The sequence below is a fragment of the Eumetopias jubatus genome, unplaced genomic scaffold, assembly GCF_037043125.1.
Source record: "Eumetopias jubatus isolate StellerSeaLion01/CBP00866 unplaced genomic scaffold, mEumJub1_p1.0 scaffold_1, whole genome shotgun sequence".
NCBI lineage: Eukaryota > Metazoa > Chordata > Mammalia > Carnivora > Otariidae > Eumetopias > Eumetopias jubatus.
Window position 1 is genome coordinate 70,139,751 of NW_028274807.1, and position 25,501 is coordinate 70,165,251.

The following is a 25,501-nucleotide window of genomic DNA, read 5'->3' on the forward strand; positions in this document are numbered from 1 at the left end:
CAGGGCAGTATTCAGCCAGGCTTCGCGGCCAGCAAGTTCCTGGTTAGATCCCATCATAGGCAACTGGGCTGGAGCTGAGCTGTTGATCACTTAAATGATGACAAGAGAAAGGAAATGATGAGGAGAAGTCTGTGGTGGGCAAGAGAATGGCGCCTGGAATACTTCAGTCTGTGGATTAAGCCAAGGGCTGCTGGAATGAGGAAGTCCCTCTCCCAGCCCGGGTGGGGCAGAGAGGCAGCCCAGGAGGGGAGGGAAGTGGTGGAAAGGAGTTGCAGGCTTGCTTTCTTTTTCTTTCCTTCTTTCTTTCTTTCTTTCTTTCTTTCTTTCTTTCTTTCTTTCTTTCTTTCTTTCTTTCTTTCTTTCTTTCTTTCTTCCTTCCTTCCTTCCTTCCTTCCTTCCTTCCTTCCTTCCTTCCTTCCTTCCTTCCTTCCTTCCTTCCTTCCTTCCTTTCTTTCCTTCTTTCTTCATTCCGTGACTTCTTTATTTTATAACTGGAAGTGTATACCCCTTACTCCCTTCTTTACCCACACCCCCATCTGCCTCTCCTCTGGCCACCACCAGTTTGTTCTCTGTATTTATTTAAGAGTTCTGGGTTTTTTTGCTAGAGTTTCTTCCGTCTTCTCTAGGGGGAAGCCCCATACTGGATCACACGCACTCATGTTACTAGACAGGCCAAACCGACTTCAGGTCATTGCTGTGGCCCCCAGGACCTCCTCTCCTCACTGGAAACCCCCCCGCAAGGGGAAATCCATCCTCCCATTTGATAAAGTAAAGGATTTAGGTTGAATGGGAAGGTGGAATGGCTCAGCCTGTCAGGGGTACTCTACAGATCAATGGTGTAGTTGGAACCGGGGTTCAAGATCTCGGACTCCGCATGCTGGGCAGTGTCCCAGGTGTACCCCCTCAGCCTCTTCTCACAGAGTCTTCCCCCATGTTCTGGAATGACTCCCTCCTTCTAGGCAGCAAGGTTCTTTATCCCAGCGCAGGGTGAAGTTCTAGAAGACAGTGTCTCACACCCAAATGCAGAACCTCAGACTGCGTGGCCAAGAGGACCTTGTTGATGCAAGCCCAGAGAAGGCAAGTATCTTGTCCAAAATCACACAGTTCCTGGGCCACAGTTAAGGAAGGAGCTGGAAACAGACCTTAAGTTTTCTGATTGCACTTCGAAGTTCCTTCCAGCAGTGGGATTTTGTGATTTCTTGATTCTAATCCACTCTACTCTAGAGTGGCTTTCATCACAAAACTCTGGCCCTGAAATCCCCAAGGTACCTTTGTCCACCACTGGCCGTGGCCATAACAGCTCATTCCTTGGCCCCTGGAAGGGGTAAAATTCATTTCTAGGGCATTTGAAAATATATTCGCTAGCCTCAGTCCCCTTCTTGTGGTCAAATCCCATAAGCTTCCTTCAGTCATTGCCCTCACACTTCCCCCCTCCCAGGCCCCGTGACTCTGTCCTGCACACCTACACTTTCCCTTCTCCCAGCTAGTGCCTTCCCCATTCCGCCTTCCACTCTGGCTCTGGACGTGGTCCTGACTCTGACAGGGATGCAGAATCTCAGGAATCATTGGAAAGACATTAGAGATCAGAGTCCTGCTCCACCCTGTCTCCTGCAGACCTTGGGGGGCTGTCCCTTCTCTCTATCACTTGAGGATCAGGGTAAATGCCAGGGTTCTCACTTATTTATGTTAAGATTTTATTTATTTATTTTGGGTGGGGGAGGGAGAGACAGAAGGAGAGCCAGTCCTAAGCTGTCTCCACGCCGAGTGCAGAGCCTAACGTGGGGCTCCATCTCACGACCCGAGGGCTCTCATTTATTGAGCACCTCGGATGTATATGTATTCCATGAGCAACAAGTATGTAGCAGGCACTGTGTAAGAGCTTTACTCTCTCGTGTAATCCTCACAAAACAGCCCAGCAAGGTGGGATGATGCCCATTTTATAGATCAGGAAGTTGAGCTTCAGAAATGTTCTTTAATTTGCCCTAAATTCTGTTTCCAGCTCCTTCCTTAACTGTTGCCCTAGATCACAGAGCTAAAAAAGGCTAGGATTAGAAATGAAACCCAGGTCTACTGAACTAAAAGCCTAAGACCCATGCACAGGGGTCGGGGGAGGAGGAGGAAGGGTTGTAGAAAGGGGGGAAATGTGAAACACCATTTTCCCTGGCCTCCCTGGCTGCGGGGAGCGAATATCACTGTGGAAATGATTCCACATCTTACCATCAAACTCCTCCAAATCTCCAGAGAGGAGAGGCCACTGGGCAGGAGGGTTAACTTGCTGACAGCCCTTGACATGCACCCTGCCAGCTCTCAGCCTGTGCATTTGTGATTACCTGGTTGCATTCTGGAAACTATCCAGTCACACCAAGGCGGGTGGCCCGCCCCTCCTCCCTGGATTGAGGAAGCAGGAAAAGGTGGCAGTTAGAGGCAGTGGGCAGACGTGCTGGGCAATGGTGGCCGGAGCTTCCCCGAGGATGGGCTTTCTCTGGGGCTTGGCTCTGCCCCTTTTCTTCTGCTGGGAAGCTGGGGCCCCCAGGAGCTCCGCAGGTAAGGAGGCGGGGGCTTCTATCCTGACAGAGCTCTGGGTGTGAGTTTCTGTACCGGCAGCCCTCTTGGGTTAATTGCAATTAACCATAAAGCTACATCTGAAGTATTTTCCTGTTGTTGATAAAGAGTATGCAAATGGCAGTGTGTCAGCTGCCCCACATCTGACACCTCGGTCTGTAGAATGAGTGACGTCCTGGTGCGGTGACTGTGGGTTTGTCTTTCTGCATGAGACTGAAGGGGGGGCAAGGGAGGCCGAGGAAAGCAATGGGCCAGGGGGGTACCCGCTGGGGATAAATCTGACTAAAGCCAAAGAAAATGGCTTGACCGGGTTCTAAATCCTCCAAGTTTATTTCCTAGCCCAGATTTCCTTTAAAAACCAGTTTTTGTGTGTGAAAAGTCTGTCACAGACTGCTTGGGGAGGGTGGATTCTGAGGGAGGCAGGGCTCTTATAAAAGAAGAGAACTAACATAGATGTGTAATAGGAACTGTGCCAAGCTTGTCGCATGCATTGTCTTTTTTTTTAATAGACTTTTTTTTTTGTAGAGTTCACAGCAAAATTGAGCAGAAAGGACAGAGATTCCCATATAACCTCTATACCCCCCCAGATATAGTCTCCCTTTCTATCAGCATCCTGAATTATCTTTTTTTTTTAAAAAGTTTATTTTTTAGAGCAGTTTTAGTTTCATGGCAAAATTGAGAGGAAGGTACAGAGATGTCCCAAGCTCTGTCTTTTTAATCCTCACAATGACCCCATAAGAGAGACACGAGTCTTATTCCTACCCACCCCTGCCCCCAGAGGTGATGGGACTAAGGCTTACCAGGATTCAACAAATCACCTGCAAAGCCAGGATTTTATTCCTCATGCGGGTAAACTCTAGACTACTTTGTCTTCTGTACACACTCATGATCTGCCAGGCTTGTGCTGCACGTTTTACATTTAATTTAATTTAATCTTCAAAACCCTACAAAATATGTACCCTTAGCTCCATTTGAGAGATGAGAAAATGCAGGCTTGGAGCCCAGATACTTGGCCAGAGTCATATGGCTGGTAAGCAGCAGAGCAGGGACTCAAACTCAGGGTCCAAAGTACACACACCTTCCTCTCTGCCAGTCTGATTTGAGGAAGGGACCGGGAAAGCTGCAGCATTCTAGTGCCATACAAGGCTGGGTAGGCTTTGCTGTGCTTGAGAAGACCTCTGATGGGCAGGAGACTTGGGTAAGGGGTGTGAGAGTCCCAGGGGGGTGTGAAGAGGCTATGGTTTGGGAAGCATGACGAGGTTTCACAGCAGGATGATATCACGGGGTTCCTGGAAAAGGTAGAAAATACTTCTGGGGAGGTCGGTGGTCAGACCACAAGAACACCTGTTTGGGCTTTAGGCTACGTAGGTTGATGCAGAACGGCTTTGACTCCACCATGTGGGGACTGAGGAAGCTCGGAGAAATATCCTGGGCCTTGAAGTGGGGAGAAGAAATTCCAGTAAAAGCATGATTTGTGAACAACTAATGAGAGTGGAAGTGGATGCTATGACTCACCTGATCTGCATGCGGGGACAGCCTGCCATTCTCACTGCATTAAAGAAGGTTGTGTGCTCTCAAGTGCCTCTTGGAGGGGACAAGGCTGTGGAGGGATGCTTAGTGACCCTTGCTGGCTTTGGGATATAAGACTTTCCCATTCCCCTTCTCCTCTGGTCCTCACCACCACAGCAAGGCAGGTAGGATAACCCGCGTTCACAAGAGAGGCTCGGAGAGGTCTGGTGACCGGCTTAGCTGGTAGGAGGCAGAGTCAGCATTTGAACCAGTCAATCACAGGACTCCAGAGCTGGTTGGCAACAGGCCTAGGGCTGGAGCCCAGTATTTGCCTCCTGGCCCAGTGCTCTTTTATCTTTGAGGGAGAGACACAAGAGGACAAACTGAGGATCTGGGGCCCCATCCTGACAGCCCGAGTAGAAGTGACCAATGACCAAATGGTACTGTACTTCCCTGGGGTCCTTGGGTACTTTTGGGCCAGTAGACCTCAGTAAAGACCATCTCAAATCTTCAGGACCCCAAAAAGCGGGGCTTATATTTTGATTCTTTTCCTTCCAAGAGTAGGGTTACTGGATAAAACACAGGACATTCACTTACATTTGAATTTCAAGTAACAAAGCTTTTTCTGTAAGTATGTCTCAAATATTACATGAGAAGTACACATACTAAAAACATAATTTGTCGTTAAAATTATTCTTTATCTGAAATTCAAATTCAAATTTAACTGGGCATCCTGTATTTTTATTTGCTAAATCTGGCAACCCTCCCCAAAAGGGTCCTTGGCCCACTTACAGAGAGAGCACTTCCTCCTCCGTAGACGGGAGAAGCACGCTTGTCCGCCCATGAAAAGATCCTGCTGTAGACCCCCAGGCAATGAATGCCACCCAACCCACCACTCATACAACCTCCGAGGATCCGTTGAGTGGACAGAGATGCTCTGCCCTGTGGAGAAATGCTAACAGCATCTCTTTAAGGAGTGACATGTGCCTCCCTTGGCTCACTGCTACCTGTGGAACATGGCTGGTGCATCATTTCTGTAGCTCCGGGGTCCCATCCCTGCCATGTCAGATGAGCAGGAATGGGAAGCTTGCCCCTTTCCCAAGAACTCGGCCTGCTCCCTTCGCTTTTGCAGCAGCCATCACCTACTCTGTCTGTGGAGGTTCCTCTCCCCCATCCTCCCAGCTACCTCTAAATACAAAACCACAGATGTTTCCTGTATTTGAAGGGTTTTTACTTCCATGGGGAAACATCTGCTGGATGAGAAAAGTATCGGTGCGAAACTGACAAGGATTCTTTCAGAAAGTTCTGAGAGTTGGGTCCCTGCTCTGTAGTTCTTGGCTCACTTGGACTTCTGCCTTCTTTGCTTCCCCTTGAAGCTGGATCCTGGCCGCATGCATTCCCTCTGATGGCTTCAGACCAATAATCAACTAGATTCTGAGGCTTGTTTGCCTCAACTGGGTCATCAGAGAACATTCTTCAGGTGATCCCACTTCCATGGCTGACACAAGGGATTGGTCTTCCTGATGATAGTGCTTCCTTCTTCCTTGTATGTATAGATGAAAAATGGCATAAAAGCAACTTCTTCCCCCCCCCCCCCGGGTGTCCAGGGCGTAAACACAGGAGCGTGTATGAAGTTAGTCCACTGAGACTCATGGCTCACAATGTTGGTCTTACCCAATATAGACCCTAGCACCAGCAGACCACGTCCTTTGGTGACAACTGACCATATAGAAGAGCCTGCCATGATTCCGGGGTTCGGGACAAGTTCAGAGGGAGCATTCCAGTCCACTGACCTTGTTGAGACCTCTGTGCCAAGCCACATCCCTTTGGAAACTCAAACCCTGAGCACCCAGACCTTTGATAGGAACTTAATCCTGGCCAGCACCATTTCAGAAGCAGAGACTAGGGAAACCAAAACCATTTTTCCTGCAACAGAGACCAGGGCCTTCAGAAAAATGACACTGTCCAAGTTCATGGTTGTGATCACCACTCCTATGGAGGCATCAGCCACAAGTGGCAGCCCCATGGGAACTGGAATGACCACGGTTGAGACTGTTACAGGCAGTGATCTTGTGGAATCTGTCTCTGACACCCTTTGTACTGATGACAGCTCAGAAGAGGCAAAGAGAATCCTAATTGACATCTTGACATTGACTCACACCTCTGCAGAAGCCCAAGGCTTGGCCTCAGACAGCAGTGCCTCCTCAGACCACTCAGTTCTGGCCATCACCACCTCACAGGCCCTGGCACCTGACAAGACTGCTTCAGCTAAAGACTTGCTGTCCTACAGCATCACTGACATGGAGATTACCAATTGTAGCATTATCAAAATAATAATAACTGCCACCACCCTTAGGACCTCGGATGTAGATCTTGACCCCACAGGAAGAAAGGCCTTGTCTCCCTCTGAGGTGTCAACTGTGTTTGATTCCACCGAGGCAGAATCACACTTCACCGAGACCATGACCTCTGCAGAGACCTCAGCAGCAGCCAGTGCCACAGAACCAGCCACACCTGATACCACAGTTGAGACCCTGCTAACTGCTAATAGCAGCATAGAAGGAGAAACAATAGTAGCCGAGCCCACAACCCCCAGCACAACTTTGGTGACAGTCAGCATCAACCCCATGGAAGAAACTTCAGTCCTCTCTGTTGAGACAACAAGCCACACTGAGATCTTAGGAGCGGTTACAATCTCCACAGAGACTGGGTCAACAGTGGGTAAAGTGACTTCCCCTGCTGGGCTCTCGGCCTCGGCCTCCAGCCACACCCACATAGCCACTAGCAAGAACGCTACCCCCTCCCAGCCTTCTACCACAGACAGCACAACCCATGGGTCTGTCCCCATCAGCAGGAGCCCTTTTTCTTCTGTCCATCTGACTATGGCCAACAGCAGCCGAGAGGCAAACATCACTTTCGTCAAGACCACAACCTCAGCAAAAACTTCGAAGGCAGCCAGCAAGCCTAGAGAGAAGGCCCCCACAGCTCTGCCCACCACTGCTCAGCCAAGGTGGACCCCAGAAACTACTGAAGGTAAGGGGCTCCCACAGCTGTGATCTTGGGGATGCGGGGTTTGGAGTTTCCAGGATGTCTACGTGCTTAATAAGGGGTAGCGAGGAAGGAAAGATCTGGGGCCTATTCCGAGCCCAGTCTCTGATGTCACCTCTTCATGATCTTCTAGAGATTCTTGCGAAAGTCAGAAACAAAGCAGATTTAGGGTGGTGTATGGAAAACCTGGGGGGCTAGAAGTCTGGAGAAATGGTTTGAGATCCTGGTTTTGCCCTTAACAACCTAGTGACCCAGGACAGGTCCTTTTCCTCCCTGCTCTCTGGCCTCAGTTTCTCCACCAGTAACTGGAGGGGATTGTGATGGATGAACAATGAGGTCCTTTCCAGCTCCACCCTTCCATGACATTAACAGTTGAGTAACCACTATGTGCCAGGCGAGGCCCCAAATTTTATTCAAAAACCACAGTCCTCATGCTCTGGAAGCTTCTGGTTCAGCTAGAGCTACACAGAGGGGCACCATGTGAACATCTGGCCCAAGCTGCTGCCCTCTGAGCAGCTGGGACCTCATGAAAGTGGGGCTTACTGGATGTGTTTGCTGGGGTTGGAACCAGAGATAGTGACAATGAATGAATGAATGAATGAATGAATGAATGAATGAACTAAATAAATAAAAAAATAAGGTGAAGGTTTGGGGGTTTAAAGCTACATGTCCAAGACAACAGATACTTCTCAGGGAAGAAGCCGCTCGTGAGAGGCCGCTTGGTCAGCCCAGCTCCTTGTCAGCCTGGAGCCTCCACCTCCCTCCTGACACTGTCCTTGTACCTCATCCCTTTGGTAGCCTCAGCTGGTCCCGCCTTTGTGGGCAGGTGAAATAAAAATAATCACAACCACCTTAGCGAACACCATTTGTATTCCAGCAGAGGAGGACATGAAAACATTTCATGGCCGGTCAGCCGTGCCACCGGCTGAATGTTCCCACCGACGTCAGGCAGGGAACTACGAGCTTTGCATGCATTATCTCTTCTAATTAAACCTTCAGAACCACCTCAGGGGGTGGATGTTATTGCCCCACCCGACAGGTGAGGAAATAGATTTAAAGACCGTGAAAACATAGCACTGGGACTCCAAACAGAAGTCTGATTCCATCTCATAGTCTCCTACTGGGCTTTCATTTTTTAAAGCTCGATTTATTAATATATTTTTATTTTAAAATGCTCTTCTTTATTTTTTGTTGATTAGATGATACATTGACATGATTTAAAATTCAATAGGTACAAAAGGGGTCAGCATAAAATGTCTCTCTCCCACAGCTGTTCCCCAGCTACCCAGCTACCTTCATACACATTAACCGAAAGAATCACTTTCTCGTGACTATTCCAGCCGTGAAATACGCATATGGCAGCAAACACAAGCAGGATGAAAGCGATATATATTGATATCGATACAATGTCAATATTGGTATCTATCTCTATCTCTAGAAATAGAGAAGTGCAATCACTTGATCAATTCTAACTGCTAGGAAGAAATGACTGCAAGGTGGCAGGTGAAGGCAAGGAGGTTAGGGCTCTACAGAAGCCAGAACTAGCATCCAGAGCTGCTAGCTCCGGAAGGCTGGATTGAAACCTCTGCCAACTCAGAGCTGGACGAATTGGCTGAGGTATCCCCTCTGAGAGCCGACCTCTCTCTGGCACTCGCCCTGTCTGGATCCTTTCCTAACAGTCCATCTGGGACCTCCAGGCATCAAGAACATTCTAGATTTCACTTTCATTTCTCCTTCTTCACACTATTCTTTTGACTTCTCCAAATGTGGATGGGGCCTTTAGCCAACTTTTCTTTCACTCTTGTTGGGAAGACACTACAAGGAGTCTAGTTATTGGAAAGTGGGAATCCTCTTTCTCTTTGCAGTGAATAAATGAAAGATCCCATGTGAGCATGGACCCATTTACACATGAGAGTGAGCACAGAGGTGCAGAGGTGGGGACAGAGGCTGGGTAGCACAGGTCATGTCACGATTCCTGAACTGACCTACCCATATGTTCATCTCCTGCTTTTCTAAACTTGCAGGGGGGGATGGAGGCTTTCTCCTCCTGCAGCTGAGTGTGGCCTCCCCAGAAGACCTCACTGACCCCAGAGTGGCAGAGAGGCTGATGCAGCAGGTGAGTGGGCACTTTCTAGGCCAGGAAAGTAGAGGAGAGTTTTAGGAACTAAATCTAAGAATCTCTGCTTGGCTTGGCTTCTGCCTGTTTTTCTTGAGTTGGGAATTCCCCTTCGGAGCTAGGTAAAAAAATTCTTTCCCTCACCCCCAATTTCCTCAGGCCTTTGGAAGGTCAGGCCTTCTAGCCCTTGGAAGAAGGTCAATGATATTAATGGGCAGATAGGCAGGACTTTGGGTTACAAGTAGTAGAAACCCTACTCATTGTAGCTTATGCAGAAAAGGCAAGGTATTGGCTGAGAAACCAAGAAGTGACTGTTCCAACTTCACTTGTGGCTGGATCCAGCAGCTTAGACATGATCACCAAGATTTCCTTTCTCTCCTTCTCTTACCTCTTCGTTCTTTGGAATCTCCTTCCACATGTAAGGAAAGGTGGCTGTGACAGCCCCAGAGTGAAAGGCACTTCCTTCTCCCAAGACCTGCCTATTATACTGGGGAAAGACTGATCTTATTGGCCTGCAAGGGCCACCATGCCTGACAGCTCAAACTGAACCACATGGAATGAGAAGGACAAGTCCCAGAGGAACTAGGAATGCTAGCAGAAAACACCCCTCAGATGTATGTTCTAGATGGGAACCAAGATTGGGATATATTTGTATGCGTTGGGAAAATTCCCCTAAGACCCGGAACACTGGACAAAGCTTCCAGTGGTGGAATTCTGGGGTCAGAGCTTTTGGGATGGTGTGAATCTTTGGAAGGTTAGACTAGGTCAGCTCAGCTTAGCTCTTGTGCCCGCATCTTGCTACCAGGGGATGAGAAGAGGGAATGTCTGGGCCCTTGAAGTTCTCTTAGTGGAATGGGGCCCATCAGGGCTCCCATAATAAGGAGTTCCCTTTGGGGGGGGGGTTTGAAAACGGACAGCTAGAGAAATGACAAATGCCTACTGCACATGATAATCAAAGTAGCAAGTGTGAATCTTAGTCCAAGAGGGAAGCCAGAGGGGCGCCAAAGTGGCTCAGTCAGTTAAGTGTCCGACTCTTGGTTTCAGCTCAGGTCACAATCTCAGTGTTGTGAGGTCGAGCCGTCCATTGGGGTCTGTGCTCAGCACAGAGTCTGCTTAAGACTCTCTCTCTTTCCCTTCTCCCTCTGCCCCTCTCTCTTTCTGTCTCTATAAAATAAATAAATCTTATAAAAAAAAAAAAGAGGGAAGCCAGAATGGTGCCAAATCTGAGCCCCCAAACTGGAAACTATTTCCGGGGTCAGAAAGAGGCCGGGGAGAAACGAGCAGGTCAGGAGCTGAGGGGCAGGAAGCAGGCCGTGCGGGTGTTGGGCATGAGCTCTTGTTGGGAGCGGGACACAGACACAGCATTCAGGGCTCAGACAAACAACAAACTTCGGAGCCATATAGATCTGGGGGTGAATTCCACTTCATAAATGTGTGACCTTGGGTAAGCTATTCCATATTATTTTCCTCCCTTATAAAATGAAGTTGCTACCCTGCTTTATAAGGTTATTGTGAGGGTAAATGACACAATGTGCGTGAAGCACCTAGCCCATGCCCAGCCTGTGGGGGGCTCGGGAAGGGTTGCTGACCTCCTCGTATGTTCTCTCCCATTGTCCCTTCCTGTCCTTGGCCTGTGGTGAACTCATGGGCCAAATTTGGGCTGGAAGGACCTCCTGCTCCTTGTGCCCTCCAGCTCTACCAAGAACTGCATACCCACGTGCCTCCCATCCACGTCTCTCTGCTGCGCGTCAGGAGGGGCTAAGAAACATCACCTGCAGCCAGGCTTGGCTGTGTGCCCAAGGGGGCAGTGCTACCTGCAGCCTGGGAACCTCCCCTACCCCAGACTGGAGCTACGGTACTGCACTGAGATATACCTGGAAGCTTCCCAAGAGGTCAGCCGGCCTAAGCCCTTACTCCAGACATGGCAGCGGGACCCTGGCTCACGTATGCCTCAGTGTGTGTGTGTGTGTGTGTGTGTGTGTGTGTGTGTGTGTGTGTGTGTGTGATGGTGGGTGGGGGTGGAGGAGGAACTTCCCTTGTTCCAAAGATGTCCTTGGACTTCCTTTAGCACAGCGTTATGTTTCAGTAAAGAGCGATCTGATCACCTGTCTGTCCACCTTCTTTGTGCTTCCATCAGACATTAAAATTACACACAGTGTGGTCCAGAGGTTATCTATTTGATCCATATGGGGTGTTTTTTTGACATTTTTATGATACAGGGATTTTGTGCATCCTCCTTACTCTCTCTCTCCTTCATTCTTCCCTGGTTCTTGGTTTGGACCTCAATTACAGCACTTACTGAGGCTGGCCCTGGAGCCTGTTGAACTCTGAGCTCCTTCAGAGCAAAACCCATATGTATCTCAGTATCCCCTGAACCTGGCCTGTAGTAGGAGCACAGAGAATGTTTGTTGGATTGACTTGAATTTCAAGTTCTGGACACAAGCAGATCACAAGAAGGTCTGCAATACAAAATTATTCCTCCCCTCTAGCTCATAAGTCAAGTTATTATTATTATTTTTGAAAAATTAAATGTGGCTATGGGGCACCTGGGTGGCTCAGTTGGTTAAGTGTCCGACTCTTGATTTCGGCTCGGGTCATGATCTCAGGGTTGTGAGATCGAGCCCCGCTTCAGGCTCTGTGCTGGGCGTGAAACCTGCTTGAGATTCTCTCTCTCTCTCTCTCTCTCTCTCCCCCTCTGCCCCTACCCTGCCCCTAAAAAAAATTAAATGTAGTTAATCTCTTTTCCATTGTTATGATTTTACAATTCTGAAAAATTCAAAAGGACCAAGAGAAAAAGACAAATAGAAAGAGGAGTGGAAGAGAAAGAAAAACATTTCTAAAATCCCACTCCTTATGTACAACTATTGTTAGTGTATACATTCAACCTCCCTGCTTGGTCTAAGATACCTTGCATTCAATATTTCCAAAGTCAGAGTCTTAATCTTTCCCCTAAACCGGCTCTGCCTGCGTCTTCTTCATCATGTCAGTTGCATCCTTCAGTTGCTCAAGCCAAAATTCTCAAAACCAGTCTTTATTCCCCTATTTCCTTCACACTCACTTTACATCCAGCTTGTCGGAGAATGCTGTTGGCTCTACTGTTGTCAAAATAAGTCCAGAATCTGACCCTTCCTCACCCTCTCCACTGCTCTCACCTGGTGCAATCTGCCATGGCCTCTCACCTGGATTACTCATACCCTCTTAACAGGTCTCTGTTTCTACCTTTGCCCCCCAACCCCAGTGTAGTCCCAGCACACCAGCCAGGGCTGTCGCTCTGTAATGTAAGGCAGACCATGCCACTCCTTGGCTCCAGACCCGCCCATTTCATTCAGACAGAAAGCAAAGGTCCTACAATGGCCTGCAAAGCTGTGTGCGACCTGTGCCCCTCCCCCAGCCTCTTTAACTTGCTCCCTGCACTCCAGCAATGCTGACCTTCTTGCTGTTCCAGGAATCCATCAGGCCTTGCATGCATGCTCCTGCCTGGGGACCTCTGCATGTGTTGCTCAGTTTGCTCAGAGGGTTTCTCCTACAGGTATCCACTCGGTAACACCTCCACCTCTCTCACCGTCTCGGTGAGTCCACCTGGCCATCCCCATGCTTTGATTTGCTTCCTAATGCTGCTTACAACCTAACATAATACATACTTTATTTATTTGTCCTATTATCTGTCTCCCTCAACTAGAATATAAGAGTTCATTCACTCCAGTATCCCTAGCATCTAGCACAATGCCTGACTCCATAAAAGGTGCTCAGTAAATATTTGTTAAATGAATGGAGGACACAACACAACTTTGGATATTGCTGTGAATAAGGGGAGTATATGTATTCAACTGATCTCCTTCCTCTTGCAGAGGGAGGCAGAATGAGTTTTATAAAGGAATTTGGACAAAAATAAGTCAAACATTCTTCTCAGCGTATTTGCTGAGCACCCACAACAGAAGAGAGACATGTTGTGTGCTGTGGGGCATTCAAAGATGTCTCTTCCCCCCAGGGGCTAAACTTAGTAGGTGAGGGTAAACAGGTACAGAAAGAACAAACTGAAAGAACTTACGTACACTATATATGGCAAAACCAGAGTCTTCTTAATATGCAAAGCAATAAAGAGCTCTTACAAAGCAATAAAAAGGCAAACATGCCCATAGGAAGGTAGTATAAATGTCTTCCAGAAGCAGGAATATAACTGCCTATTTTCCATGAAAAAGAAACGTCACTAGCAAAAAAAAAAAAAGTAAATTGATACAGTGAGATATTGCTAATTGTGTGTCAATAGGTAAGGATTTATAAAAATTATAATTTCCATGATGAGGGTGTAGGGGGAAAGAACACTCTTAAACACTATTGGTGTGAATGAAATTTGTACAGTCTTTCTGGAGGGCAATTTGACTACATAAAGTCTTAAAAATGTGCATCCCTTTACCTGAGCAATTTCATTCCAAAGGGCTTATCTTAAGGAAATAATTAAGAATCTGTGCAAAGACCAATAAATAAATGTGTTCATTACAGAAATGTTTATAACAGCCAATAAAGGAAAAAGGCAAGACAAAATACAGGTTATCCCAGTGTAGTCATTTGGTTAATAATAGTGGTGTGTGGTGTGTGTGTGTGTGTGTGTGTGTGTGTGTGTGTGTGTGTTTGCTCCCAAATACCTTTTACACTATCTTTAGAAGTTCCCTTTCCAAAATCAAAGCTAGTCCTGTTCCTAGCAAAGGAATAAAACTCCCAGCTTTGTATATAAGGGTCTTCATGATATGGCTTTTGGCCAAATTTCTCAGCTCTGTGTCCTATAGACCCATCCCCTATGTTCTATGTTCCTTCCACAGGAAACTTCTCACTACTTCCCAGTCACACTTGCTTTGATCCAGAGTTTGCACATCATGATTCTTGCCCCCAGAAGGTTCTCCCTGTCTCTGGTGCCTTCATCTGGAAAACTTCTATTCATGCTTAGAAGCCCAGTTCATTCAGTGCCTCCCTGTGGTGGCTCTCCTCAAATCCCCTAAAGAGGATCTGGTTTTTTAGTCTCTGTATGTTTCTGTTACACACTTCACATGCTACATCGTGCTTTATTTGCTTACAAGTTTGTTAAGTCATATATGCTTCAGGACAAGTGCCATGCAGAATTCATCACTGTAGCCACAGAAACTAGTGCAGAGCCCTGCATAGGGACGGCACTCAACTGTCTGCTGAACAACAGAGAGGAGGGTCCCCATGAGCAGCTGACCCGGAAATATGGGCACGGGGCTCTGAGAGTTGAGAAAATGCTACTCAGCGTCGAAGTCAAACAAAATATAAATCTAATGATATCATTATTAAGAAGCTGCACTATAATTAGGCATGGATGAAGAACAGTTTTCGTAAGTAGGTAATACCTGTTACATAAATCCAATTCTTAAATAGCTTTTCTTTTCTTGCTTTGCATTTATTTGAATCAGGGATATCTGATAAAGTGGATAATTTATCTTATATATATGCATATAAGGACACACATGTACATGAAAAGCTGATGGCCTTTCTTGGAAGCCAAAAAGCTTGTAAAATATAGTCTATACCAATTAGAAGAATTTGGGAATTAAAGTGTGTAATTATGCTTACGTGTGTGTGTGTGTATGTGTGAAAGAGAGAGAGAGGAGAGAATTACTGGAGATGACCAGAATTAGCAGAAGTAATGTTACCAAACCAGCAAGAATCAGAAGGCCTGGGGAAAATCCTCCATTTATTTAAGACTCAAAGGTGTTTGGTAGAATTCCCCTGGGAAGCCATCTGGCCCTGGGCTGTTGTTTGTCAGGAGACCAAGTATTTAAAGAATTAATACCTATTCTTCTGAAACTGTTCCAAAAATGGAAGGAAAACTCCCAAAGTCGTTTTATGAGGCCACCATTACCTTGACCCCAAAACAAGACAAAGACCCCATCAACAAGGTGAGTTACAGACCAATATCCTTTATGAACATGGATGCAAAAATTCTCACCAAAATACCAGCCAGTAGGATCCAACAGTACATTAAAAAGATTATTCACCACGACCAAGTGGGATTTATCCCTGGGCTGCAAGTTTGGTTCAACATCTGCAAATCAATCAATGTGATACAATACATTAATAAAAGAAAGCACAAGAACCATATGATCCTCGCAATAGATGCAGAAAAAGCATTTGACAAAGTACAGCATCCTTTCTTGATCAAAACTCTTCAGAGTATAAGGATAGAGGGTACATACCTCAATATCATAAAAGCCATCTATGAAAAACCCACAGCGAATATCATTGTCAATGGGGAAAAACTGACAACTTTCCCCCAAAGGTCAGGAACACGGCAGGGATGTCCACTATCACCACTGCTATTCAACATAGTATTAGAAGTCCTAGCCACAGCAATCAGACAACAAAAAGAAATCAAAGGCATCCAAATCGGCAAAGAAGAAGTCAAACTCTCACTCTTTGCAGATGATATGATACTTTATGTGGAAAACCCAAAAGACTCCACCCCAAAACTGCTAGAACTCATACAGGAGTTCAGTCAAGTGGCAGGATATAAAATCAATGCACAGAAATCAGTGGCATTCCTATACATCACCAACAAGACAGAAGAAAGAGAAATTAAGGAGTCGATCCCATTTACAATTGCACCCAAAACCATAAGATACCTAGGAATAAATCTAACCAAAGAGGCAAAGAATCTGTACTCAGAAAACTATAAAATACTCATGAAAGAAATTGAGGAAGACACAAAGAAATGGAAAGACGTTCCATGCTCATGGATTGGAAGAACAAATATTGTGAAGATGTCAATGCTACCTAGAGCAATCTACACACTTAATGCAATCCCTATCAAAATACCATCAACTTTTTTCAAAGAAATGGAACAAATAATCCTAAAATTTGTATGGAACCAGGAAAGACCCTGAATAGCCAGAGGAATGTTGAAAAAGAAAAGCAAAGCTGGCAGCATCACAATTCCAGACTTCCAGCTCTATTACAAAGCTGTCATCATCAAGACAGTATGGTACTGGCACAAAAACAGACACATAGATCAGTGGAACAGAATAGAGAGCCCAGAAATGGACCCTCAACTCTATGGTCAACTAACCTTCGACAAAGCAGGAAAGAATGTCCAATGGAAAAAAGACAGTCTCTTCAACAAATGCTGTTGGGAAAATTGGACAGCCACATGCAGAAGAATGAAACGACCATTTCCTTACACCACACACAAAAATAGACTCAAAATGGTTGAAAGACCTAAATGTGAGACAGGAGTCCATCAAAATCCTAAAGGAGAACACAGGCAGCAACCTCTTTGACCTTAGCCGCAGCAACTTCTTCCTAGAAACATCGCCAAAGGCAAGGGAAACAAGGGCAAAATGAACTATTGGGACTTCATCAAGATAAAAAGCTTTTGCACAGCAAAAGAAACAGTCAACAAAACCAAAAGACAACCGACAGAATGGGAGAAGATATTTGCAAAGGACATATCAGATAAAGGACTAGTATCCAAAATCTATAAAGAACTTATCAAACTCAACGCCCAAAGAACAAATAATCCAATCAAGAAATGGGCAGAAGACGTGAACAGACATTTCTGCAAAGAAGACATCCAAATGGCCAACAGACATATGAAAAAGTACTCAACATTGCTCGGCATCAGGGAAATCCAAATCAAAGCCTCAATGAGATACCACCTCACACCAGTCAGAATGGCTAAAATTAATAAGTCAGGAAACGACAGATGTTGGCGAGGATGCAGAGAAAGGGGAACCCTCCTACACTGTTGGTGGGAATGCAAGCTGGTGCAGCCACTCTGGGAAACATTATGGAGGTTCCTCAAAAAGTTGAAAATAGAGCTACCCTATGACTCAGCAATTGCACTATTGGGTATTTACCCCCATACAAATGTAGTGATCCAAAGGGGTATGTGCACCCTGATGTTTATAGCAGCAAAGTCCACAATAGCCAAACTATGGAAAGAGCCAAGATGTCCATCAACAGATGAATGGATAAAGAAGATGTGGTATGTATATATATATATATATATATATATATATATATATATATATGATGAAATATTATGCAGCAATCAAAAGGAATGGAATCTTGCCATTTGCAGCGACATGGATGGAACTGGAGGGTATTATGCTGAGCGAAATAAGTCACTCAGAGAAAGACATGTATCATATGTTCTCACTGATATGAGGAATTCTTAATCTCAGGAAACAAACTGAGGGTTGCTGGAGTGGTGGGGGGTGGGAGGGATGGGGTGGCTGGGTGATAGACATTGGGGAGTGTATGTGCTCTGGTGAGTGCTGTGAATTGTGTAAGACTATTGAATCACAGACCTGTACCTCTGAAACCAATAGTACATTATATGTTTTAAAAAAAGAAGAAGAAGAAGAAGAAGAAGATAGCAGAAAGGGAAAAATGAAGGGGGGGATATCGGAGGGCGAGACGAACCACGAGAGACTATGGACTCTGAGAAACAAACTGAGGGTTCTAGAGGGGAGGGGGGTGGGGGATGGGTTAGCCTGGTGATGGGTATTAAGGAGGGCACGTACTGAATGGAGCCCTGGGTGTTATATGCAAACAATGAGTCATGGAACACTACATCAAAAACTAATGATGTAATGTATGGTGATTAACATAACATAATAAAATTATAAAAAAAGACTCAAAGGTGTGTGTCTATGAGGTGAAAATGTCATGTATTTCATACAGACAAAGGTGGGTGTGGACTTAAACAAGATAGCCTGTCTGAAGTCTGAGCGGGGAGCCCCACATGGGGCTCAATCTCACGACCCTGAGATCAAGACCCTGAGATCATGGACTGAGCCGAAATCAAGAGTCAAATGCTTAACCGACTGAGCCACCCGGGCGCCCCAGCCTCCTTCCTTTTTCACGACACCCTTTCTCTACACGCTCAGTGCCTCAGCCATTTTGATCAGGTTGCCAGGTAAAATATAGAATATCCAGTCAAATGAGAATTTCAGATAAACAATGAATACTTTTTAAAACATATGGGTGTCCCCCACACTTTATGGGACATCTTGTACTAAAAAATTAGTTGTGATTTTTCTGAAACTCAAATTTAACTGGGCTTCCTATGTTTTTATTTGCTAAATCCGACAGCCTTACTTGGAAAGCCCCCTCTTCAACCAGCGTCCCCGCTCCTCTTTTTCCCAATCTGTGGGCTTCCTTCTCTGTAGCAAGCCCCCGAGCTTCTCTTAGGCTTCGGATATCTCCACTGCCTGTGGCAGGGTTATCTGCAACATTTCTCCCACCCTCCTGCACCCCCTCCCCTCCACCATTGCCTGGTGAGAAGAGAAGAAGCTTAATGACTGAAGACGGATGAGGGGAAGAAGGACTTCGGGTTTGGGTGGCCTTGCCCCCCCCAATTTGCAATCTTGCTTTTTTTCTTTTAGTCTTCCTCTTCCCACGCTTGAAGACACACTGTATCTATACCAACCATGTCTTGCACAGCATGGGTCAATCCCTTGCCAAGAGTCCTCACTGGTTGAAGGTGAGATGTAATTTTTGGAACTTATGCTCGAAGCGAGCCTTCCCCTCCCTGAGCTTGAGTCACATTACAAAGTCCTTGTCGCGTAACTTAGTTTGGGGATTACAGTGGTTTGGGCAAAGGCAGTCTCACCAGTCCACCATGCTTGCATTGCCCCTTCTTTCTAATTGCTGGACACTGCCCCCCAGCCTACCATCTCTCTCTAGCGATGTATGTGCCTAATTCTTTTTATTTAAATATATACAATCTTTTAAATTAATAAACCTAATTTTTTGGAGTAGTTTTATGTTCACAGCAAAACTGAGTTAAAAGTACAAAGTTCCCATATATCCCCTTCCCTCCCCACACTTACAACCTCCCCCTCTATCAACATCCCCCACCGGAGTGCACTGTTAAAATCAATGAACCTACATGGACACATCATTATCACCCAAAGTCAGCAGCTTACACTAGGGTTCATTCTTTTTTTTTGAACGTGAAGTATAATTGATATACGATATTATATTAATTTCAGGTATACAACATAGTGATTCGACATTTATACATATTATGAAATGATCACCATAATAAGTCTAGTTACCATCTGTCACCATATAGTTAATATATTATTATCTATATTCCCTATGCTGTATATTACATCCCCATGAGTTATTTTATAACTAGAAGTTTCTACCTTCTCATTTTCACCCATTTTGCCCACCCCTCAACACCCCTTTCCTCTGGTATGTGATAGCTATAGGTTTTTAAGATTTAATTTAATTTAATTTTTAGAGAGAGAGAGAGAGATTGTGTGCATGCACATGCAAGCAGGGTCAGGGAGAAGGTGGGCAGAGGGAGAGGGAGAGAGAGAATCCCAAGCAGACTCCATGCCCAGTGTGGAGCCCAATGTGTGGCGGGATCCCATGACCCTGAGATCATGACCTGAGCGGAAATCAAGAGTCCTACACTTAACCGATTGAGACACCCAGGCGCCCTGCTGTAGGGTTGTTTTTTTTGTTTTGTTTAGATCAAGCTGAGGAAGTTCCCCTCTATTCCTATCTTGCCAAGAATTTTGGTGTTTAAATTGTCAAATGCCTTTTCGCAACTATTGGTATAATCATATGATTTTTCTTCTTTATTCTGTTGATGTGATAGATTACATTAATTGATTTTTGAGTGTTGAATCAGACTTGCATGCCTGGAATAAAGGCCACTTGGTCATGGCATATAATACCTTTTATTCATTGTCGGGTTTTATTTGCTAATGTTTTTGTTAAAGATTTTTGCATCTATGTTCATGAGAGATTGCTGTATAGTTTTTTTGTTTATTTAATTTTTTTTTTCTGGTTTTGGTATCAGGGTAATGCTGGCCTCGTAGAGTGAGTTAGGAGGTATTACCTCTGCTTCAGTCTTCTGAAAGAGATAATAGAGAACTGGTAGAATTTTTTCTTGAAATGTTTGGTAGAATTCACCGGTGAATCCATTTGGGCTATGTGCTTAATTCTTGTTAAATGAATGCTAGGATTAAATAAATGTGTGTGTGTGTGCGCGCGCGCGCGTGTGTTTTAAGTAGGCTCCACACCCAGCATGGTGCTTGAACTCATGACCCCAAGATCAAGAGTTGCATGCTCTACTGACCGAGCCAGCCAGGTGCCCTAAATAAATGTGGTTTTATATGGAGGCTTGATTACTCTTTGAGGGAGTTGAGGGTAAAGCCACAATCTTGCACGTATGGGAAGGGCTTCGCCTACCGAGAGTTGTCATTCTCTATGAAAAGTGGACAGTTTGGAGTCTCTGTTCAGGTCAGAGATCATGTTTCTCCTGAACTTCCTCCAACACCACTTGCTCAGCTATAAGAGTGAGCCTGAGCACCAGGTTCATATCATGGGACCTCCTTTCCTACCCCATGGCCACACTTGTCTCATGACCAGCTTCTTGCAGTTAGCGGTCAGATGTAGAATAAATCAGAGCCTTCCCACCCTTTGCCCCCAGGGATAAATCCCACTTGGTCATGGTGATTAATCCTTTTAATGTACTGTTGGATCCTATTGGCTAGTATTTTGGTAAGAATTTTTGCATCCATGTTCATCAAGGATATTGGTCTGTAACTCTCCTTGTTGATGGGGTCTTTGACCCAAGAGTTGTGGGCCAGTTTTTTGTTGGACTTGTTACACCAGAGAGGTGTGAAGTTCTGCCTGCTAGGAGAGAAGATGAGGTGGAAACTGGTCAGGTTGCTGGGAAGGGGCAGAGCGGGGCCAAGGGACTGCCGGGTGGAGAGGCTCAGAAGACTCCAGTGGTGCTCAGGAAAGGACAGAGGAAGTATATTAGGGATTGGCTACTTGAGGTCAAAGGAGGGGGTGGGTGGCATGCTTCTCAAATTGGTTCTTGGAAAAGGAGCTGGAATGGTTTATTCCTTCCTCCAGGGAATACAGGCAGTGGGGACAAGAACCAGATAGGTAAAGGCACTGCGTATTTATCCTCTTGGAACTGCTGGACAGAGACCAGCAAAGCAGTGAGGGTTCCTGGGTGAGTCTGGCCTACTCCATGGGTGGGGGGCGGGGGGGGGGAGGGCTCTACCATCCTCCTCAGAAGGCCAGGCTTTGGCTTGGGTACATTTGTGAGAGAGCCCATCCTTTAAGTCTTTATGGCCCCTTCCTGTCTGTCTGTTTCTACTGACAAGGTGTGGTCTTATCTTTATTATTATTCATTCCCTTGAAGAATCCTGAGTCTCCTTCAAGCACCTTCGTTTTTCCAGCCTCCTCAAAGGAACAGCGCCGCCGGCAGGTGTGTGGGTAAGGTTGGGGTAGGTCCTGAGGTATCCTAGGCCACGGGGCTGCCCCTCTGGGGCTGGGCCTCAGCTTTCTGAGTCCAGGGGGTAGGACCAGTGGTTCTTACGGTAGCACCAAAAGCGCAGGACCACAAACACCACGGCCCCCAGCAGCAGGAGGAAGCCCAGGGCTCCAAAGAGGATTCCGAAGAAGGCACCCAGGTTCATGCCCAGGTGCTCACAGTGCTCACCCCAGGGCGTGTAGATGGAGAAGGGCACACAGCTGCGGACAGAGAGGAGACACGGTCAGCAGTGCGGGGGCCCCAGGAGGTTTTCCACGACAGTCTCGGCTCCCCTCTAGGGACCAAGGCGGAGCTGAAGCATGGCTCCTGGGTAGGAGAGGCTGGCGCAGGTGACTTCACCTGGGCCCAGCTCCACCTGGCCGGTGGGGCGGGGCTGGCTGCCGGTGAGTGGGGGGGGGGGGGCAGGCAGAAGCCCAGGCTCCTCCCAGCCGTCCTTGGACCTGGGAGGGGAGACGGCTGGGCGGATCTGGGACTGCAGTGGGCACAAGGGTAGACACAGGGCACTGAGGTGCCTCGAGGGCCCTGGGGTGGTCCTGCCCTTCTCCTTCTTAGCAGGCCTGTAGACTCTGTGCACTCCCCCCACGGGAGCCCCTCAGACTGCCGATGAACCACAGGGCCATAAGACACGGGTGTGAGAGGGCCTGCGCTGACTGGTACTCTTACGGAGGGGCGGGGCTGGGCCTAGACACAAGGCACTGGGTGCCTTTCCCACAAAGAGACAGCAGAATGTTCACCCCAGAAGCAAAACTGGGTGGAACAGTTTGCCATTGGAACCCACATCCCCCTACTTAACTTACTGGTGACCTTGGGCAGGTTCTTTACTTGTCTCTTCTTTAAAATGGTCCTAATACCTAACCAGGAGCTAATTAGGGTTGAGTTTTAGAGGTAATATAGCATCTTTATTCTCCATACAGAGTAAGCACTCACACGTCTTTTCCATGATCCCTGTTCTCTCAGTTATAAAAAAAAAAAATACACAACCCACCGTCCTAACTTTTGTGGCTTTTCTGGGCCCCTTGCAGTATCTCTGCCTAGTTGGCTTTGCCCTCTCTGCTCTTCCTGCCCTCTCCCGGACTCACATGCAGCGGGGGCCTTGGGGCCAGTGCTGGCATTGGCCTCCGTGCTCACAGTAGCCCTCGCTGCACGGGGACACACACGTGAGGCCGCTCTGGGGGCTGTAGACCAGATGGTAGTCCTTGTAGCTGCTGCAAATGAAGTAGTTCTTCAGCGTGCTCACGTTCACTGTCAGGAAGGACACAGATGAAGATGGAGAGCAATCAATAACATCAAATCTGTACCCCTTCCATCAAGATTTCTGTTTTCAGGCATTTATCCTGAGCAATCATTGGAAAAGCACACAAATACATATGTTCATGGAAGTCCAGAGCAGTATCGTTTATAATGGCAACAATGTTTAATAGGCGGGGTTTTGTTAAACAAGGAATACCCTGCAACCAGTAAGCACCATGGGATGGAAAACACATTGGTTAGGAGCAAATGCTTTGAAGTAAAGGAGACCTGTGTTGAAATTCAAACTCTACTACTAACTAGTTGTGTGCTTTGGGGGAAATTCCTTAACTCCTTCAGCCTCAGTTTCCTTATCTTTGAAAGGAAATGATAATCATTGTACCTACCTTGCTGCGAATTTTAAAGGAGATAATATATACCGAGTATTCATTACATTGCCTAACACAGTGAGCACTCAATACGTGGTCATTATTGGTATAACATTCTGTTTAAAATATAGCACACTAGAGGCACCTATGATAAAATAATATATCAAATGGGAATACGTACACAATATTCAAGATAATATGTTCACAATTGCTTAAGTAATGAGGTTATTAAACATTAGGTACTACTTGATCCTTTTTTTTTTTTTTGGTACGCAGCAAAGCAGTTTATTGAGTGATAGCACAAAACTCCCAAAGAGGGAGGGGACCCAAGAGGTTGCCCTACTTGATCCCTTTATGATAAAAAATATTGGTATGTGTGAAGATTCCTATGCATAAAAGAAAATCCAGAAGGATATGTGCAAAATGGACTTGTCTTTGGGGATTGGAATTACAGGTGATTTTTTTTTTCTCTTCTTTTTGTTAATTTGTGTTTCTTCAAGTTTCTACAATAAACACTGTACTTGTATAATAAAAATTGTGGGGGTTTTTTTGTTGTTTTTTTTTTCTTTAATAAAAGGCATAGTCAGGTCCAGAGTGGTTGTTCCCTTATCCCCACCCCTAATGCCCTACCACATACACGAAGTAGTTTGGAGGATTTCACCTTGTTGCCCCGAGGAGCGAGGAGGCACAGGCTGGATCTGAGCAGAAGCTCTTGCTTGGTCCCACCCTCGAGTCACACACAGAGGCTTCTGTTGGGTTTGGCGTGGTCACTGCCCTGTTCTCTGCCTCACTCCCCAAATAGGGTGGTCTATTCCTTTCCTTCCTTGGTGTGCTTACCAGCTGGTCTCATTCTTGTTCCAGGATAATCAGGGATGATCATTACAAAAAGGGACCTCAGAAATCCCATCTCATTTTCCAGATGGGGGTGTTTAGCCTTGGATTAGGGTTGGCTTTTGCCCAGGGTCACACCTTGCAAGGAGGGGAAATCTCTGCCCTTTGGCCAGGCCTCCAGCCTTCTGCTTCATAGGCTCTGGCTGGAGGGTAAAGGCAAAAGGGATGTCCCTGTTTAGGTTTATAAAGTGCAATGGTATTTTAACAAAATCATTAACAATTTTATTGAAAGAAAGAAAACTGTCAGCAGCGGTGGTCAGGAAGGCGGCAATTAGAGTAACAGCTCTGTGAAAACTGCCTGGGGGATTCATCAAGCAGTACTTTGTGCTCTGCTCTTGAATCTAGAAAGCTGGTGGGTAAAACGTTTAACAATCTCTCTCTCAAAAATGACCATCCAAAAACCTAAATTACTTGCTTCTGGCTTCTCTCTGGCCCTCCATAGAAAACTGTTCCACCACGGGTTTGTGCGGGCTGAAGACCTGAAATAGGTTCCCCATTTACCCCCTTCTTCAGCTATCCCTGTGACCATCCCCAAAATAGTGACTCACGAGCTAACAAACTGTCCACGTCCTCCCTGGAGATGGGGTGGAAGTTCACGTTGGTCCTGGGCCCCTCACTTCTGCTCCACCGCCTCCACGAGGCCTGGGGTAAGAATGCTTCCAGCACTGCATCTAGCAGCTGGGTGTTCAGGAAGTCGATGACAGGACCCCAAGGGAGGTACCGGAACTCCGAGATGACCTTCCAGCGTCTAAGTAAGCTTCCGGAGGCCAGTGCTGTCCCGGATTCACTGTGTGGGAGGGGTATAGTGAGGCACGAAGGGTGGAAGCAGAGGGGCGAGACCTAGGGACCCAGTGGGGACAGTCACACCTACCTTGGTGCCACTAGGCGGTTCCGGAGAAAGGCCCGCACATTCAGGTTCCGCAGTCTGTAGGCCACCTAGGGCAGAGGACGGGGGTGGGGGAGTGGGAGTGGGAGTGAGGCCCAGTCCAAAGAGGAGACCCCTCCCACTGTAATGCATTTATTTACCCCCACCTGGCTCCTTCTTTGCACACAAGCGCCAGGACCTGCTGAATGCTTCTCATCCCTTTCTGCATACCCACACCCCAGCCTAGCCTGGTGACCGGCGTGGGTCCCTGCTTAATCAGAGCTGGTTGGTGAGTGAAGGACTTGACCTACCTCCCTGCCTCCAATGACAAGGGGAGAATCTGAGATGAATGGCCCCTACCTTTGCCTCTGTTCCCTGGTTCACCCACTCATTCTCTCCCCACATGGAGAGTGAACACTGATTATGTGTAGCCAGACCTCCGGGATGGTCAGGTGCTGGGGGGGTCAAGCTGACTCAGGAATAGTCCATCCTCAAACATCCATAGTCTGGTGAAGTAGACAAGCATCAGCAGACTTCACCTTACAGAGTGCGGAGTGCTGTGGTAGTAG

At 46.6% G+C, this 25,501-nt stretch overlaps 2 protein-coding genes across 2 annotated transcripts in view; one reads left to right on the plus strand and one right to left on the minus strand.

Moving 5' to 3' along the window:
* Nucleotides 1-2,447: 2,447 nt before the first annotated feature.
* Nucleotides 2,448-10,997, plus strand: MUC20 (mucin 20, cell surface associated). Its single transcript, XM_028100814.1, has 4 exons — nt 2,448-2,544; nt 5,755-7,104; nt 9,144-9,235; nt 10,929-10,997. Exons 1-4 carry the CDS (start codon nt 2,448-2,450, stop codon nt 10,995-10,997), a joined length of 1,608 nt encoding a protein of 535 aa, XP_027956615.1.
* Nucleotides 10,998-21,564: 10,567 nt separating this feature from the next.
* Nucleotides 21,565-25,501, minus strand: part of MUC4 (mucin 4, cell surface associated) — a 52,417-nt gene continuing 48,480 nt past the window's right edge. The window contains exons 21-24 of the mRNA XM_028101083.2: nt 24,939-25,003; nt 24,616-24,854; nt 22,640-22,802; nt 21,565-21,760 (exon numbers count right to left, since the gene is read on the minus strand). Coding sequence (XP_027956884.2) covers nt 21,565-21,760; nt 22,640-22,802; nt 24,616-24,854; nt 24,939-25,003 — 663 coding nt within the window. The remainder of the gene's footprint in view (nt 21,761-22,639; nt 22,803-24,615; nt 24,855-24,938; nt 25,004-25,501) is intronic.